Source organism: Xiphophorus couchianus, chromosome 23 (assembly GCF_001444195.1).
Source record: "Xiphophorus couchianus chromosome 23, X_couchianus-1.0, whole genome shotgun sequence".
Taxonomy (NCBI): domain Eukaryota; kingdom Metazoa; phylum Chordata; class Actinopteri; order Cyprinodontiformes; family Poeciliidae; genus Xiphophorus; species Xiphophorus couchianus.
In genome coordinates, this window is record NC_040250.1 from 24,507,828 (window position 1) to 24,522,963 (window position 15,136).

Here is a 15,136-nt window from a genome sequence, read left to right on the forward strand (position 1 = left end):
TGATTTTTGCCTGAGTGTTTTTGTTGCATTTAGTGGTCGTTTGTTGCAGACCACATGGAAGAACATTCAGACTCCATCATATGCGCCTGCCGTCCTCCGTCATGAGCACCGCTGCCTCTCTGTGCCTAAAAAAAAAAAAAAAGAAAAGAAAATGATGTCCGTGTATACATTTTTGCTCATTTTGGCTTAAAAAGCGGAGAACCTCTACCTTTCAGGCATGTAAGGAAGTCTGAGATGTAAACTAGACGGTCGGCGGGTTTAATCTGTTGTTAATCAGCCCCTTGGAAATCTCACTCAAGCATCAGATGCTGCAGATTGCTCTCTTTCTCCTCACAGTTCTCTTTCTGTTTTTTCCCAGTCATCCCTCCCTTTCTCCCTCCACCTGCTGGTTTTGTCCTCCCCAACCTTGCCGCTACTCTCTACGTCTACCTGCAGCTCTTTCAAAACTCTGCCCACTGTTGTGTGCGTGCGTGTGACACAGAGAGGCCCAGATGATTAAATCTTTGCCTCTCTGTTGATCAGTCCGGCTATTACCGCTAATGTCGGCTCCCCTCCTTTGTCCCAGCGTGTGTGGTGCGTGTTTGAGTCCATGCACGCATGTGTGGGCAAGCTCTCAGATCAAACACGGCGTAAGATGAGCCCATAAACAAGCCTTCAGGACCACTTAGGATTTTCATTCGGAGTCGGTGTTGGTGGGGGCGCGCAAAGGGGGAGTTAGGTACAGAAATCAGCTGCTATGTTTATGCACCTTTCAGTGGTGATTACCGGCTCAATCTGTCTGTTTTACAGAGGGAATACCGTAGTCGCGCCGAGAGAGCATGCACGTGCGCCTACGAGTGTGTTTGTGAGACCCGGAGAGGCACATGTTCCCGTTGCGCCGGTTTGCTGGGAATTAAGAGTGCCAGTGCAGCAGTAAAGTGTTTATTTACTCATATGTTCAACCCTTGGTGAAATCAGAGGAAGCAGAGAACCGCCGCCGGCCCCAGACGAAGGGCGGACCGACGGTATGTGTCAGACGCACCGTATGGCCTTGGCGCTGGCCTGTGTTTCCGCTCAGCACACTGAGCGCTGTGTGCCATGTGTGTCAGCGTGAGTGGGCACACACTCTGGCAGGCGGACGCACCGCGCAAGAGGGGGATATGTTTAGAGGCGAATAAGCGACATTATACACTCAAAACATTGCTGGTATTACATTACCGGTGCAACATTGAGTCATTTTTGTGTCATCTAGTTTGTGCCACCTCGTTGGACGGGGTCGACCTTATCTTTAAGCAGCCTTTGCAACATCAGCAGCTGTTGATATGCTGCTGATGAGCCGCGCCCATCGTGATTGCCTAAACAGTGACTGAAAATGTAAACAAAAAATCAGCAGCACTCTCACTAGCCTGCCGGGTTTGGACCATGGCTTGGGGCTGATCATGTAAAGTATTCTAGAGGGTGCTGTAAAGGAAACTGGCCACGCTCACCAATGATTGCTCTGGATTCCTGTTGGGGGGTGTATAAGGATCGATCCTAGTGAGTTTGGTTCAGCTTGAATCGAAACTGTGGAATTTAGAGCCAAATGTATGGCAATGGCGTTATAGGTCACTTTGCCACGCCCACCCGCTCCATCGAAGTCCGTTGGTGTTGGACACCCAGTCACATAAAGATGTCTTCTGTCTCTGGACACAGAAGACATGTTGGTTAATCAACATGTTGTGTGACTGTTGATTAGGTCAAAGAGCTCAGATAGCGACCGTTCAGAGTAAAACATGACACTTCCTAGTCTCAGGGGGCGTGGCTTAAGTGATGTCATCATTTGACCATTGGGTATTGTAGGTCACCTGATGATGATCAGTCACTGAAAGTTTGGTGCCTCTGTGAGTTTTTGTGTAGGAGATACAAATGTTTATTTTTCATGGCGAGTAGGTGACCTTTGACCCCTGGCAACGCCCCTTCAGCATGCTCAGAAACTCACCGTATTGATAATCGGCCATGCCTTATGAACAAACTGACCAAGTTTGAAGCTGATCAATCGAAATCCCTAGGAGGAGTTCGATCAAATGCCAAGGCTGTAAACGGCCAAAATGGGGTCAAAATCAGACCTTCAATCCAAAATGGCCGACTTCCTGTTTGAGTTGCACTATGACATTAATTGTATTTTCTGTGTGTCTTGGGGAGCTCTACAAGTGTACCAAATTTCATGTCTCTACGATGAAATAAGGTCATCTTATTTTGGAGGGTTTTTTGAAAGTTGCCAGGTGGCGCTGTTGAGCCGTTTCTGTTGCGATTTTTGCTACGACCTTAATATACATAATTTTCACCCAGACTTGACGCATCAGCCAACTTTGGTGAGTTTTTGAATATGATAAAGCCCCCAAAAAGCCAATTAATTTGGTGGAAGCATTAAAAAAGAAGACAGTATGATTACAATAGGCGCTCAGCTGGCCGGGCCTAATGAACAGTCAGTCTGTGTGCATACTCGGTTGTGAGTTGATAAGTGTCAATTCCTCCTTTTTGACTATAAATGTTTGTTTCACTTTTAATACATTTATCAGTAAATGTATTTTAATGTACATATTTCCAGTTTCAATTATATTTTTCGCCCTGTGACAGACTGGAGACATGTCCAGGGTGTAATGGCGCCTTTCACCCAGAACCTCTAGACACCAGTACCTCCAGACCCACTAGGAACAAGGATGTACAGAAAATGGATGGATGGATCAGTTATATTTTTCAATGCCAGTGCATTTTCAGGTTAATTTTAAGCTGTCTTCGTTTCTAGCCCCATGCTGTCCACACTATTTTGTTTCTCTTTTAGGAAAGAAAATGTCAGTTTTGACCTGCAGCCACCAGATGGCACCAAAGCCTCAGAAATAATTTCAAAAAGACAACAACGAGAAGTAGTATTCCCTTTCCTAGTTATTGTTAAGTTCTTACAATACACGATCTAAATAATATCTACCCGTAAATTGGAGCTATTTAGGATTGATAATTCTCCATTTAGCACCTGGTTTGTTTGGCTTTTTAATCTCCCCGGCCACCGGAAGCGGTGCGGATAAAGCCGAGGTCGCAAAGTGCGTCACACGGTTGAGCTGCGGAGAAGCACAACGCGAGAGCTGCAGACGACCGTCGATAAAAAAAAATACATATCCAGTTCCACCTTTTGTGTACGTGGGTGTGGGTGTGTGTGTGTCCGTGACTAAAATACCCGAGCGGGACGTTTCCGGGTCCAGCATGGTGAAGATAGCTTTCAACTCGGCTCTGGCGCAGAAGGCGCTGGGCAAAGAGGTGCCAGCCGCGGTGAAGGTGAGCTAACGGGCTTCGTTCAGCGCGGTTCCGGGGGAGAGGGGACCTCCTCCAGGCCCGAACCCACCGCAAGCGAATGCGGATCACATTCACGTGCAAAACCAATGCGGTGGTTTTACTGTATTGTCTGACACGTCACAATGTTACACTGCTGTGATGTATTATTATTATTATTATTATTATTATTATTTTCAGTTATTTACTAAAATGCACCGGACGCAGGATGAGATGTTCACCGAGTCAGGATTATAGGCTTGCATCTTTGCATAACAATAAAACATCCATCCATGCGTGTAATGGGTGCAACGCTGCATTATTATCGCTCTCTATGTGCTACTTGTGTGTATCTGCGTGTCCAGGACCCGGAGCTGGCCTTTGACTCTGCGGCCGCAGACGACTTCGGTCGCATTATTCTCCACCTGCTCGCCATCTCCTTCATCCTGACTGGGTTCATCGTGGGGGGAGCGTGTCTCTACCGGCATTTCACCCCGAAGGTTTGTGTTTCAATATGAAATTCCTTAAAAAAAAAAAAAAAAAATCTGCACGTTTATGTGGTAAAGCCGCGAATTTATACCGTGAAATATGGTGGGATTTTCCATTACAATGCAGACATGTTCCACATGAGCTTTCAAAAGTCTAGTTTTGACAAGATGTCCGTCATAATCTCTGTTGGTTACAATGAATATTATCAGGAACTCATGGAGGACAAACCAGACAATTAGGTTTTTACACCCTGGCATCACCTACAAATTATTTTGGGAGAAATCTGCCAGAAAACTAAATGAGCCCCTTTCTCCACCCAGTCACACACAAACATAAAGCTCACACACACACACACACACACACACACGCACACACACCTACACACACACACACACACAATAACACCAGTATGCATTTACAGTCTTAATACACACCAAAAACACAAATATATAAGGATATAAGAAAATCTATTTTTAAATAAAATATGCAGCAGGTTAAATTAAGATGAGCCTACTCGCATTGTGTTTTACACTTAACAAGGCTTATGAGGACTAATAGTTATAAACCATGTAATTACTTGGTTGCTATGGCACTTAGAGGCCACATAATGCGGATGATACCGGGTCTGATCTTCAGTGCATAGATATGTATTGCTACCGGGGGGGGGGTTCCAATAAATTATTCACATATTTCCAGGCCGGCAGCTGTTGCTCTTGTTGAAGAGGAAATATTAAAAATGTACTCCAAGAAAATGAATTTACTAGAGCGCTGATACTTTGGTGCCGTTTTTGACAATTTGCTCTTTAAAGGAGTAGCTCTTTATTTTTACTTTCATTCTACTACATTTTAAATATAAAATTCATGTTTTTCACTGCATTACATTTCTCTACAGGCTTGCATTACTGGTTACTTATGGCAACCATGTTGTTTTTTTTTGTAGTTTTCATCTATGTTATTCCATCAACGCACTAAAATTGCACACTACAACGTCTCCAGGCAGCAGCTTTAAACCGGTTCCAGAAGGTAGAAGAAGAAGAATACAGATTTTTATACAGCAAAGGGTTGAAATGATGGACCAACATCAGCTTGCAAAGACAATGAAACCTGAATACAACCCTCTCTTAATTCACACCACGCATGTGGCTCTTTAGGTCTGTTTTTATACATGTAGGTCAGCAAAAACCAAAAACCTACCCATAATATTGACCTAAAAATGAACTAAACAAGACTGTGCAAAATTCTTTCTATTAATTAAAAAATATATAGGAATATATAAAGTATTTAGAAATGTTTACATTGAAAATGTATACAAGATTCCCACGCCCAATAAAATGCTACGGTTTCAAAGTATTGTGGTGTTCCCACCCTGACCATACTGTTGTCCAATGGACGTACAGCTGAACTAAGCCCAGGAATGGCGTTATACCAGTTACTTTTACCATGGAAACACACAAACTATGGTACGGAAACCACACCATACTTTTGTTGAACTATTTTGTTGACCACTACCAGGAACTTTTGTTAAACCCTGAACAGCCTCTGGCACCAGATTCACCAGACGGACGATCGCAGTGGAAGACATTTTTTCTTTATATGTTATTACGTCTTATATGCGTTATTATCCTTCCCATGTCTAGGTCCCTTTGTTATAACCGTTCTTGTCCCTTTTTGGGATTTCGCTTTACCGTTTTCTCCGTGATGGGGGTAAAAAAAAAAATTTAAAAAAAGAAACACCAGCTAAATCCCCGAGGAGTTTACCTGAATTGCTGTTTTGGCCGACTAAACCTGCCGTCGGATGAGATCGCCACCTCTCCACGCCTGGTTTTTAATCCTAGAGGATTGTCCCGACTCTGGCTTTAGTGGAACCAATCGCAAGGCTCCCTGCTAATTCCTCCGCCAGCTCGTGCAGAGACGCGCTGAGAGCCGGGTGAGTTTGGGAGGAAATTGTTTTTTGCAAACACACTAACCTTGGCGGAAAGCAGGAGTGATGGCTCTCAAATGTTTCCTTAGTCTTGGGAGAGAGAATGCTCACTATTTTGGGTCTAGGACTTCAACTGTTGATACAAACCGGGTTTAATGTAATCCGGTTTTATGTCTACATGGAGATCCAACTCCTTTTTGGAAACAAGGTTTGTCTAACTTTAGCTACACATTAATGTCTGTTTAAGAATACAGTCAGCCTTGATTACATCCAGTATCAGCTGCTATAACCAGCGCTGCGGGTCACGGCTGCAGTCACAGGAACATGAAAGCCAAAACACTGACAGTCACTGCTTCAGCGGAGATTCCTGTGACAGATGGCAGGGGGAAAAAAATTAACAAAGGTTCTGATCATTATGAAAGTGCACACAAGATTATAATTCTCAGGGTTTTTTTCCCATGTGACAAGCAGAAGTTGAGTTCAGCTCTAAAGCATTTTAAAAAGGAGAGTTTATTTGATGTTAAAAACCAGATTCCTAGTGTTGCACATAACTGAGTTCTTCAAAAAAAAAAAATGAGTGGGAAACACTTTTTAACACCTCATAAAACTGATCCACAGAAACAGTGTTGATCCACAGGGTTTCTGATACAGAATAACAGGAAATACTGACCTCTAGCCATCGACTTGGGAATTCCTTTGTCTTTTACATCAGAGTTGTGAAAAATCAAAACAAAAACAAGTGGAACTTAGGGAAGAAAATCAAATATAATTTGGAAGATAATAAAACAGATTTCAGAGATCCTTAAATTAGCCTGAAAATCACTTTGAAAATGTGACTTTTTAACCCACATGCCCTAATTTAGCCAAAACACGAACGTTAAAAGTCTCAGGGACGTTTAAGCATCAGTAGAAATCTTTCTGTTGGATTCCACTTTATCTTTCGCTTTCCAGCACTTTCACAAATGGTCTAGATGGACGACTGTAGCTTCCAATGAACCATCCCACAACGTAATAACTGTTTTTCAGCGTCCATCTTTCATTTTTCCCTCCATAAGCCTACATTCGTACGCATATCTGGAGCCATTTGGGGCTTTAGTTTATGACCCAGGGAATTGGAGATAAATGAGTTTTAACACAAAGCCTCTGAAGCTTCACGTGAAAGACGACCTCTGATACAGACTCTGTGTTTTAGTTTCTGGTTTTAATCAGGTCTGTGTCTCGAGACGGATTCTATGTGTTTTGGTGTTAAATATGAGAGAATCAACACCAAGGCAGAAGCAAAACATCTCATAAAGACACTGGTTGAAGCTAACAAGAGCCTATCATTGTCTATCATAAAACGAGTCCATGGGCTGAAAGAAAAGAAGCCACAACTCCAAAAGGAAAACAGATTGCAGTTACTGAATGTACTTGGTAGCTATGTTTCCATCCAATTGTCTTGTGAATTTTGCGCTAAACGTTTAAAATGTAGCAGAATTAAAGGGAAGAAAAATTACAATGTGAATGAATTCGTCGCGTTCCTATCTACTGGTTTGGCGCTACGCAAAGCGTAATTTCGTCGGGCGTTGACGTTACGCATGGCGGTCATAAACAGGAAGTAGAAGTCGTAAACTCCCATGTGCAACACACTTCAGTAACGTGTTGTTCGGTCATGTCAACTGGCACTGGCAATGTCCGGAGACAGAAATGAAACTCTAAAGCTCGGCACTCTAAAGCGCCTGATGGATCACGTGAGGTAAATGTTTGCTAAATCAGAACTTGTTAGACATGTTTCCATCGACTCTGTTGTACGTTAACCCTTTTTCGGAAAAGCCGAAAACCACTGCAATCGAGCGTGAAAACATTTTTTCTTAATGTAATTGAGAAAGTTATTCCTTAACTCTGCCGTTCCCATCAACCTTTTCTAACATGATACCTCAAACATGGAAACACGGCTAGTGACGGAACCCCAGTGTCTTCTGCTCTTTTGAAAGCAGAACTGAAGCGTTTGGCCACAACGACCTTCGTTCTCACTTGTAGGAGAAAGGAGGAAAGCGTGTTACCGTGAGAACGCCATCCTAACTGTGAAGCAGTAGCATTTTGTTGGGGCATTTTGCTGCAGCAGGGACTGGTGCACTCTACTTTAAATGAGGAAAGAACCTGCATGTTGCATCTCTAGACTTCAGACAGGAAGTTGGAGCTTGGATATTCCCAAATGGACAATGGCCCCAACCAAACCAACTCATTGGTTACAAACTGGCTTAATGGCAGCAGAGTCGACGTTCATCCATCACCAAGTCGTCATAACTGTGACTAAGCTCTTCAGTGGTTTCATCAGCTACATTTTTAAATGTTAAACCCACCAAACATGCTTATTCAAACCCATCAGTGTGAATGTCTTTGAAGACACAACCTCAGGTACAGGAAAACGTTTCTATTTGTAGCTGAGCAGGTGGAGAACCACCGACTGTGTTCATGGACTGTTGTGGTTGCAGAGAAACATCCTACTCTGTGTGCAGCCGCTCTGAAAAACGACATTAGTCTGTTGAAACCTGCAGTACACCATCCTACAGAAACTAAACTGACACTAAGATTACATTCAGAGCAAAACCCAACATCAAAGATGATCTTTTTCCCCATCCTCCTCTGCTTTCATTCGTTTTATATTTGCATGATAATGATTTTTTCCCCTTTTTTTCCGGTTCTTGTTTCCTACCTGGAACTGTCGTCGTCTGAATGATTGATCTCTCTTGACTCCCCGCCAGAGGCTGTATCACGGAGCGATGCAGTTCACCGACGTGTCCACCGGGGCCGAGAGCCAGCCCTACTACCTGCCGCGGGTGGAGGAGGAGGTGGAGATCTCGGACAGCATGGCCGTCGTCAGCGTGCCCCCTCCTCGCTTTCGGCCCGGAGACCCCGCCTACATCCTCCACGACTTCAACCGGGTGAGAGCCGCGGGCGACCGCTTTCTGTCCCGCTGGTGCTCGGGTTCTGAGCTCACCGATTTCACCGCAGGGTTTTTTTTTGCTTGTTTGTTTTAACGACGCAGAAGCTGACGGCGTACCTGGACCTGACTCTGAAGACCTGCTTTGTGATTCCTCTCAACACTTCGGTGGTCCTCCCCCCTCAGGACCTCATTGACCTCTTCTCACAGCTGATGGTGAGCGACGTCCACTCAGTGCCTGGTCTAGTGGCTTGATTGCAATAAAACGACAGTACAGCGATGAAAATCCGCTCGTACGGGTGCTTGAGAGCCTTGGAAATGTAGTTGGTAGTGGTTGGTATTCAGACTGCGCAGTTTGGCAATAAAGTGCCATCCAACGTTGATTAAAAAACAAAATGTTAAGGCATTATTTACAGGTGAAACCGGATATTTAAAGATAATAAAGAGACAAATGCACTTTTTTTCCCCTCACTGTCTGAAGTTAGATCTGACCAAACGTTTCTCATTTCAGGTTTGTCATAATGATCAAAATTATTTCTATTTGTTAAATACCTGAAAACGTAGGGAGAAAACCTTTTATACATTATTTATTAACTTTCTCAGACCAGTCAGGTGTGCAGGATGTGTGTAAGAGAGATATTTCATTAGTTGTTAGCTTACATTTTTTCTGCTGGAGTAAATAGAATAGTAACACAAGATATTATTAATAAATAATTGATGTTATGTAATAGTGAAGAGAAACTGACTTTATAGTTAATTTTTCAAGGTGTTGTGCTGGAAAATTACCTTGAAAATCTTTGAAAAGTGCTTGAATTTTACTTTGTGAAAAGTGTGTGAACCTTAGTTTTTCTGTTTGATAAATATTTTATTTATTTTTTGGTCGTCTTTAGCCTTTCCTGTCAATGGCAACAACACAAAGTCAGATCTTAAAACTCCCTGGTTTGTTTGCTCTGTGTTCAGCTTAAGCAAAAAAAAAAGGTGGAGACACACAAATCAGCATTTTAGTGGCGGATTTATAATATTTTCTATTTAAATACGGATTCTAGCCTATTTCAGTTTAACTTTATGATCTATATTATGTCTAGCTCTTCAGCTTTCCTGCCATAAGTCTTAATAATTATTTAAACTGAGTTTGAAAGAGCAATCACTGTATTAAACGAGAATTAGCATCTCATGTCACGATTAGCATGCTAGCTTATCCTACTAGCTCTGAGGCTGCTAGCATTTCAGGTTAGAAATGTAACTTTGCCGTTTCTGTTACCAGCTGAAAGTCTTGAGTCTGAATGAACAGCAGACATGTTTATAGTAAAACTTTCATTTGAAATAACCTCTTATGTTTATGCTTCCTTTTGCTGTTATTAAAAACCTGATACTGAAACTAGCTAACAGTAGTAACTAGCTGTTACCTTCATCTGGTGAGCGCTTGCATAAATCTGCTACTTCTGAGCTTCCAACTAGCTGCTGGTCAAAGTAGATCAAATGTAAAATTGTCCAATTCACCTCTGCTAATTTCTGTTTATTTCTCATAAATGGCGATAATCTTGTAATCTTGTAATCCCGTCATTTTCTATAATTAAGGTGTAAAAGTCATTTTTCTAGGATCAGTCACATTTGATGCGCGCGTTATAGTGGCTTTACTCTCACTTATTCTCTCATTTTAAACATTATTTCCCAATTGTATCTGTCTTTTTCCTCCTTATGCGTATTTTTCGCTTTGTTTTTTTTAGCTAAATACCATAAGCAACACGAATAAGATTTCAGCATGTTAAATAACTATTAGATGTTTTAAACGAAGGTCACAGAGAGTAAAGCTACAAATCATGTCGATATTACTTAAAATCAGCACATATTAGTTAAAAGTATGCGGTTGTAGCAGTTTGACCATTAAAGTAACATACAGGATTTAAATCTACAATAGGCAACTTTGATATGTGTGTGTGTGTGTGTGTGTGTGCGTGTGCGTGTGTGTGTGTTGAACAGGACAGTTTTAATTAAAATGTAACCTGAAGAAAATTCCTGATTATGCCTCAAAATACCACATGTAGCAACAGATATCTCATAAAACCATAAGAAAGACGCACAAAAGATTAAACTGTTAAATTTAAACCGTCGAATAATCACACTTTACATTTCCTCACATCAGTTTTGTTTACTGTAAACCTCCCCAAGAATAAATATGTAGAAAAGTTACTGGGAAATGGCCCAACAGTCTAATGGTACGGCTGCTGTTAGGGACATTTTGGTTGTTAAAAAAGAAAAACTTTTTCTGGTTGTTCCTCTTTCTGAGGGTTCTTTATCGGAAAGTCAAAAGTCTGTACAGGATGTTTGCATGTATAATATTTGACTCAATTACCAAATTCAAACAACATAGCCCAAAGGTATTTTGTGCACACTTTGTTTTTCTTTTTTTGTTTTCATGTAAAATTTAATGTTTTTACAGATTGGAGGATTGTGAAATACATTTAAGGAGACCTAAAAGAGGAAATGTACTTAGCAAGTGTGGCTACTTGAAATAAAACATAGCTTCTGCTCGGTATGGAAAGCTTGTTGTTTCTGCTGCATGTGTTTGTGGACACCTTTTTTTTTTTTTTATTTCGCATAACGGCGGGCTAAAAATAGCGCGGCCTCACTCGTTCCGTCTCTCTTCTCTCCAGAGTGACTCATACCGCAGCTACCTGGTGCGCGAGGACCTTGTGGTCACCGAGCGCATCGAGGACGTCAAGCCGCTGGGTTTCTACATCCGCCGGCTGTGTGACGGGAAGGAAACTTACAGAATGCAGCGCCGGTCCAACCTGCCAGGTATGGGCGACGCGCGCGGCAGCAGCTAGCGCTGCAGGTTTACTGCAGACAGCAGAAATGTCGAACCACCGCCGTGGCTGGATTTTTACCACACAGTCAATTTACATGCAAAAAGCTGTCCGGCAAAAAAAACAAACAAACATGGTGGTGGTAGTGTCATGCTGTGGGGATGCTTTTCTTCAAGTAATCTTAGCAATAAAACCTTTTAGACGCTGCTAAAGATTTGACATCGGGACAACAGCCAAAGCTACAAGCGGATGGTTTAGATCGGAGTGAGAGAAACGGCCCAGTCAAAGTCCGGACCTGAATTAAATGAGCCTGAGGCAAGACGTTCATCCTCTCCATTCAATCTGACTGAGGTTCATATACGGCTGTCGCTAAAAATAGATGAATAAATTAAAATGAGCTCAATAATTACCATTTGATTTATTGTTTTTCTCTTTCTTCCAAGAACTGGGTGATAAAAGTCTCCAGTCTGGCTCTTTGGTCTCAACTGGCCACTTTTTCTGAAGGACAGTTTTGTTGACAGTCTTCATGATTCATTTTATTTATCCTTTTGCTTATTTATTTCCAACATTTAAAACGTCTTCCAGTTCCGGTGTTAAACGTCAATCAGAATATCAGGATTATCGATCTTTCAGAATGTGATCATGCGATATGCGTTATTATGCGACTACATTTATATTACTTGAACATTTTCTCAAAACAACAATATTGTCGCTTATAGTGACAACTTCTGGGGCAATTTATCGACCGGCAGAATTTGTTACCGTGACAGAAATAGCTGCAAATAAAAGACTTGGAGCCGCCACTGCAGTGAAACATGTAAAATCACTGTACTGTGGTGGCGCAGCGGGTTAGCACGCCCCACGTTTGGAGGCCTTAGTCCTCGACGCGGACGTCGCGGGTTCGACTCCCGGTCCCGACGACCTTTGCCGCATGTCCTCCCCCGTCTCCTCGCCCTCCTTCCTGTCTGCCTACTGTCACAAAAAATACGAGCCGCTAGCGCCGCAAAAACTCTTCGGAGAAAAAAAAAACAACAACTCACTGGCGTGGTCATAATGTGACAAAAGCAATAAGTGATTTTGCGAGACGCTGTACGGTTAAAGTTGCTGCAGAGTGGCTTTAAATAGCCATTAAACTTCACCTTAAGTCAGAACTATTTGTTTGTCTATCAGAAACTCCCGACTGCTCCAAAGTCTGTACAAGAAGCTCGACTTTATTTGGCTTTACAATAGAAGAACTGAAACAATGTATTGGAAAACTAGTGGTATAGTATTATCTTTGAGGTTTCCGACTCATGCTCGGCTGGGTTTATTTTTTATTTTTTTCCCCCCCACGTCCAAAAAAACCACTAGGCATGCTTGTTTTTATCAAGAGGAACATTTTCTGGGGTTCCCCTGCTTCAGGCTGTGAAGCAGACCTGAAGAGCTCCTTTCAACCAAAGAGACAGCTGGACGCCGGAGCAGAGTGTTTTTGTTTTTACTGACGGCCAAAACGACAGATAAAATATAAAATGATAATAAAACTGTCAGGAAGCTAACAACAAGGGCTGGAACGGTCATTCGAATTAATCGCGATTAATCGATGATTGAAACAATCGTCAACTAAATCTACTCATTGATTGATCGTTACCTGCAACATACGGGCTCTAAAAATGTCCGTTTGCTGAAAGAACATCGCATTCTGAGCAGTGATTAGGTCAGAGCTGCACAGAAAATAGAAACATTTTTAATTTAGAAACTTTCTTTGTAAACCTGACCTACGCAGAACTCCTCATGTTGCATTTTTAACTTCACCTGGTTGAAATTTTGTTAAAAAAAATCTCCTATTAAGCACCTTTTACTCCAATTATTATAAAAAAAAAAAAATAAAAATCAACAAACTAGTAGACAGTGTTGTTCAGCAGCAGATGCAAACTTTGCTACAAATGATCATGCGTTCCCTACAGGAAGGCTGTTACTGCATTTTATGCAATTTTTTTTGTTCTTTTTCTTAAAAGTACTTAAATTATTTGCTCATGTGAGTATTTTAATGTATTTCTAACATCATGTAAAAAAAAAAGAGGCTTAAGTGGTTGAAAAATAATCTGTGGAACGTGCCAACTTTTTTGTTCGATTAACCGATTAATCATCAGAATACTCATTAGAATAACCGAGTACTAAAATAATCTGTGGAAAGAGGAAAATACCTTTTCTCACACCTACCTACTTCTCAGCAGGATTAACTTTTAAAAAAAAAAAGTCTGACTTGATGTAGAAATGAAATGTAAAATATTTTCCGTCTGCTGGTTGTTTTTTTTTTGTCGTCAGGCGGAAACATCCAGAAGCGCTCCGCCGACGACTGCTTCACCATCCGCCACTTTGAGAACAAGTTTGTGACGGAGACCCGCATCTGCAAGGCCTGATGAGGAAACGGCCAGAGAGAGAGAGAGAGAGGGAGAGAGAGGGAGAGAAAACGGGCGAGCCGGGGTGAGTGAGTGAGGGAGTGAGGGAGTGGATGAACGACAGCGACAGGAAGCACAACGTTCAGCAGAAAGCTACTTTTGTACAAATCGTTTTGCCTCCCTTTGCTTCCCAGCTTGTGTCGAGTGAGTTTGGGTTCCAGAGCCGCCGCCGCTTTACGTACGCCTAACCTCCACCTGCTGTTTGTTGTTACCTTAGAGACGCACTAAGTTTCATTTGCGCCGCTAGAATCCGTTTTGTTCGCCGTGGCTTCCCGCAGACCCGCCCCATCAATGTTCTTGTATCCCAGATGCGAGTTGTTTGGCATCCTGCTTGATATTCCCGTCGTTCCCAGCAGGTGTGCGACGCCTCTCGTGTTTCCTGTCGCCTCCTTTCCCAGAGCAGCTTCAGCAGCGCGCCGTAACGCTGACACGCACATTCGGACGCACACGCGTCGTCTCACTGTCATGGTTGCCAACACAGACGAACATCCGGCAGCTGTCGCTCCTCACCTTTTGTAGATATTTCCCAGAGTGCCCTGCTGCTGCTGGCACTCCTCCGTCCTGCCGTGTTATGATTTAGTGTAACTGATGATGAACTCTTTCGCTTTTTGTGTTTGTGTAGAGACATTTCTAGATGTAAACTAGTGAAGACCGCAAGCTAAACCGACGGGACCAAGCTAAAGGGAAATGCTGCGTGTTATTTTGAAGGTGAAAAACGTTTATTTGGTCGCCTGCTTTGGTTTGTGAATTTGTTCGTATATTTCATTTTAACCTGAGCAACAAAAAAAGCAGAAAAAAAAAGCAGATGTAACCCGTCGTTATTATAGTTGGTGGCAAATGAAGTTTTACATTTTCCACTGGAAAACTTATACTTGCTTAGATTTAATTACACAAAACGGTTGAGTTTGGAAATCCCTTCGGAAGCGAAAGGAAAAAAGGACATTATTACTAATTATTATTTAATTAATTATTAATTATTATTACGTTATTTTTGAAACGGCTTCGTGCCAAACGGAATAAAAAAGGAGGAACAAAAGGAAACGTTGCGAATTGTTTTAGTGGTTTGTTCTGTGAATCCCACACAGGAAGACAATCAGTAGGAAGTGCTGTAGGCTAGTAACGACAGGCTGCTCTCCAACCCAACGCCTGTGGAATAAAACATAACAACTTTGTGTGACACTACTGAACTGACTTTCATTTTTGTTGTTGAATAAAGTTGCTTTTCTTAACCTGCTTAAAAACTAAACTTTTCTGTGTGGTTTTTGCTACGTCGTGC

At 42.2% G+C, this 15,136-nt stretch overlaps 1 protein-coding gene across 1 annotated transcript; it reads left to right on the forward strand.

Annotated features, from left to right (window-relative positions):
- The first annotated feature begins 2,920 nt into the window (after window positions 1–2,920).
- On the forward strand, window positions 2,921–14,789 carry LOC114139703 (integral membrane protein 2A-like). Its single transcript, XM_028009769.1, has 6 exons — window positions 2,921–3,288; window positions 3,648–3,782; window positions 8,437–8,616; window positions 8,721–8,831; window positions 11,270–11,414; window positions 13,727–14,789. Exons 1-6 carry the CDS (start codon window positions 3,217–3,219, stop codon window positions 13,819–13,821), a joined length of 738 nt encoding a protein of 245 aa, XP_027865570.1. The 5' UTR covers window positions 2,921–3,216; the 3' UTR covers window positions 13,822–14,789.
- The last annotated feature ends 347 nt before the right edge of the window (window positions 14,790–15,136 follow it).

Bases quoted from the DNA above. Each gene is read 5' to 3' on its own strand.
- LOC114139703 (XM_028009769.1), top strand. From the start codon at position 3,217: ATGGTGAAGATAGCTTTCAACTCGGCTCTGGCGCAGAAGGCGCTGGGC. The intron at 3,783-8,436 runs GTTTGTGTTTCA...ACTCCCCGCCAG, and splicing joins ACCGGCATTTCACCCCGAAG to AGGCTGTATCACGGAGCGAT. The intron at 8,617-8,720 runs GTGAGAGCCGCG...TTAACGACGCAG, and splicing joins TCCTCCACGACTTCAACCGG to AAGCTGACGGCGTACCTGGA.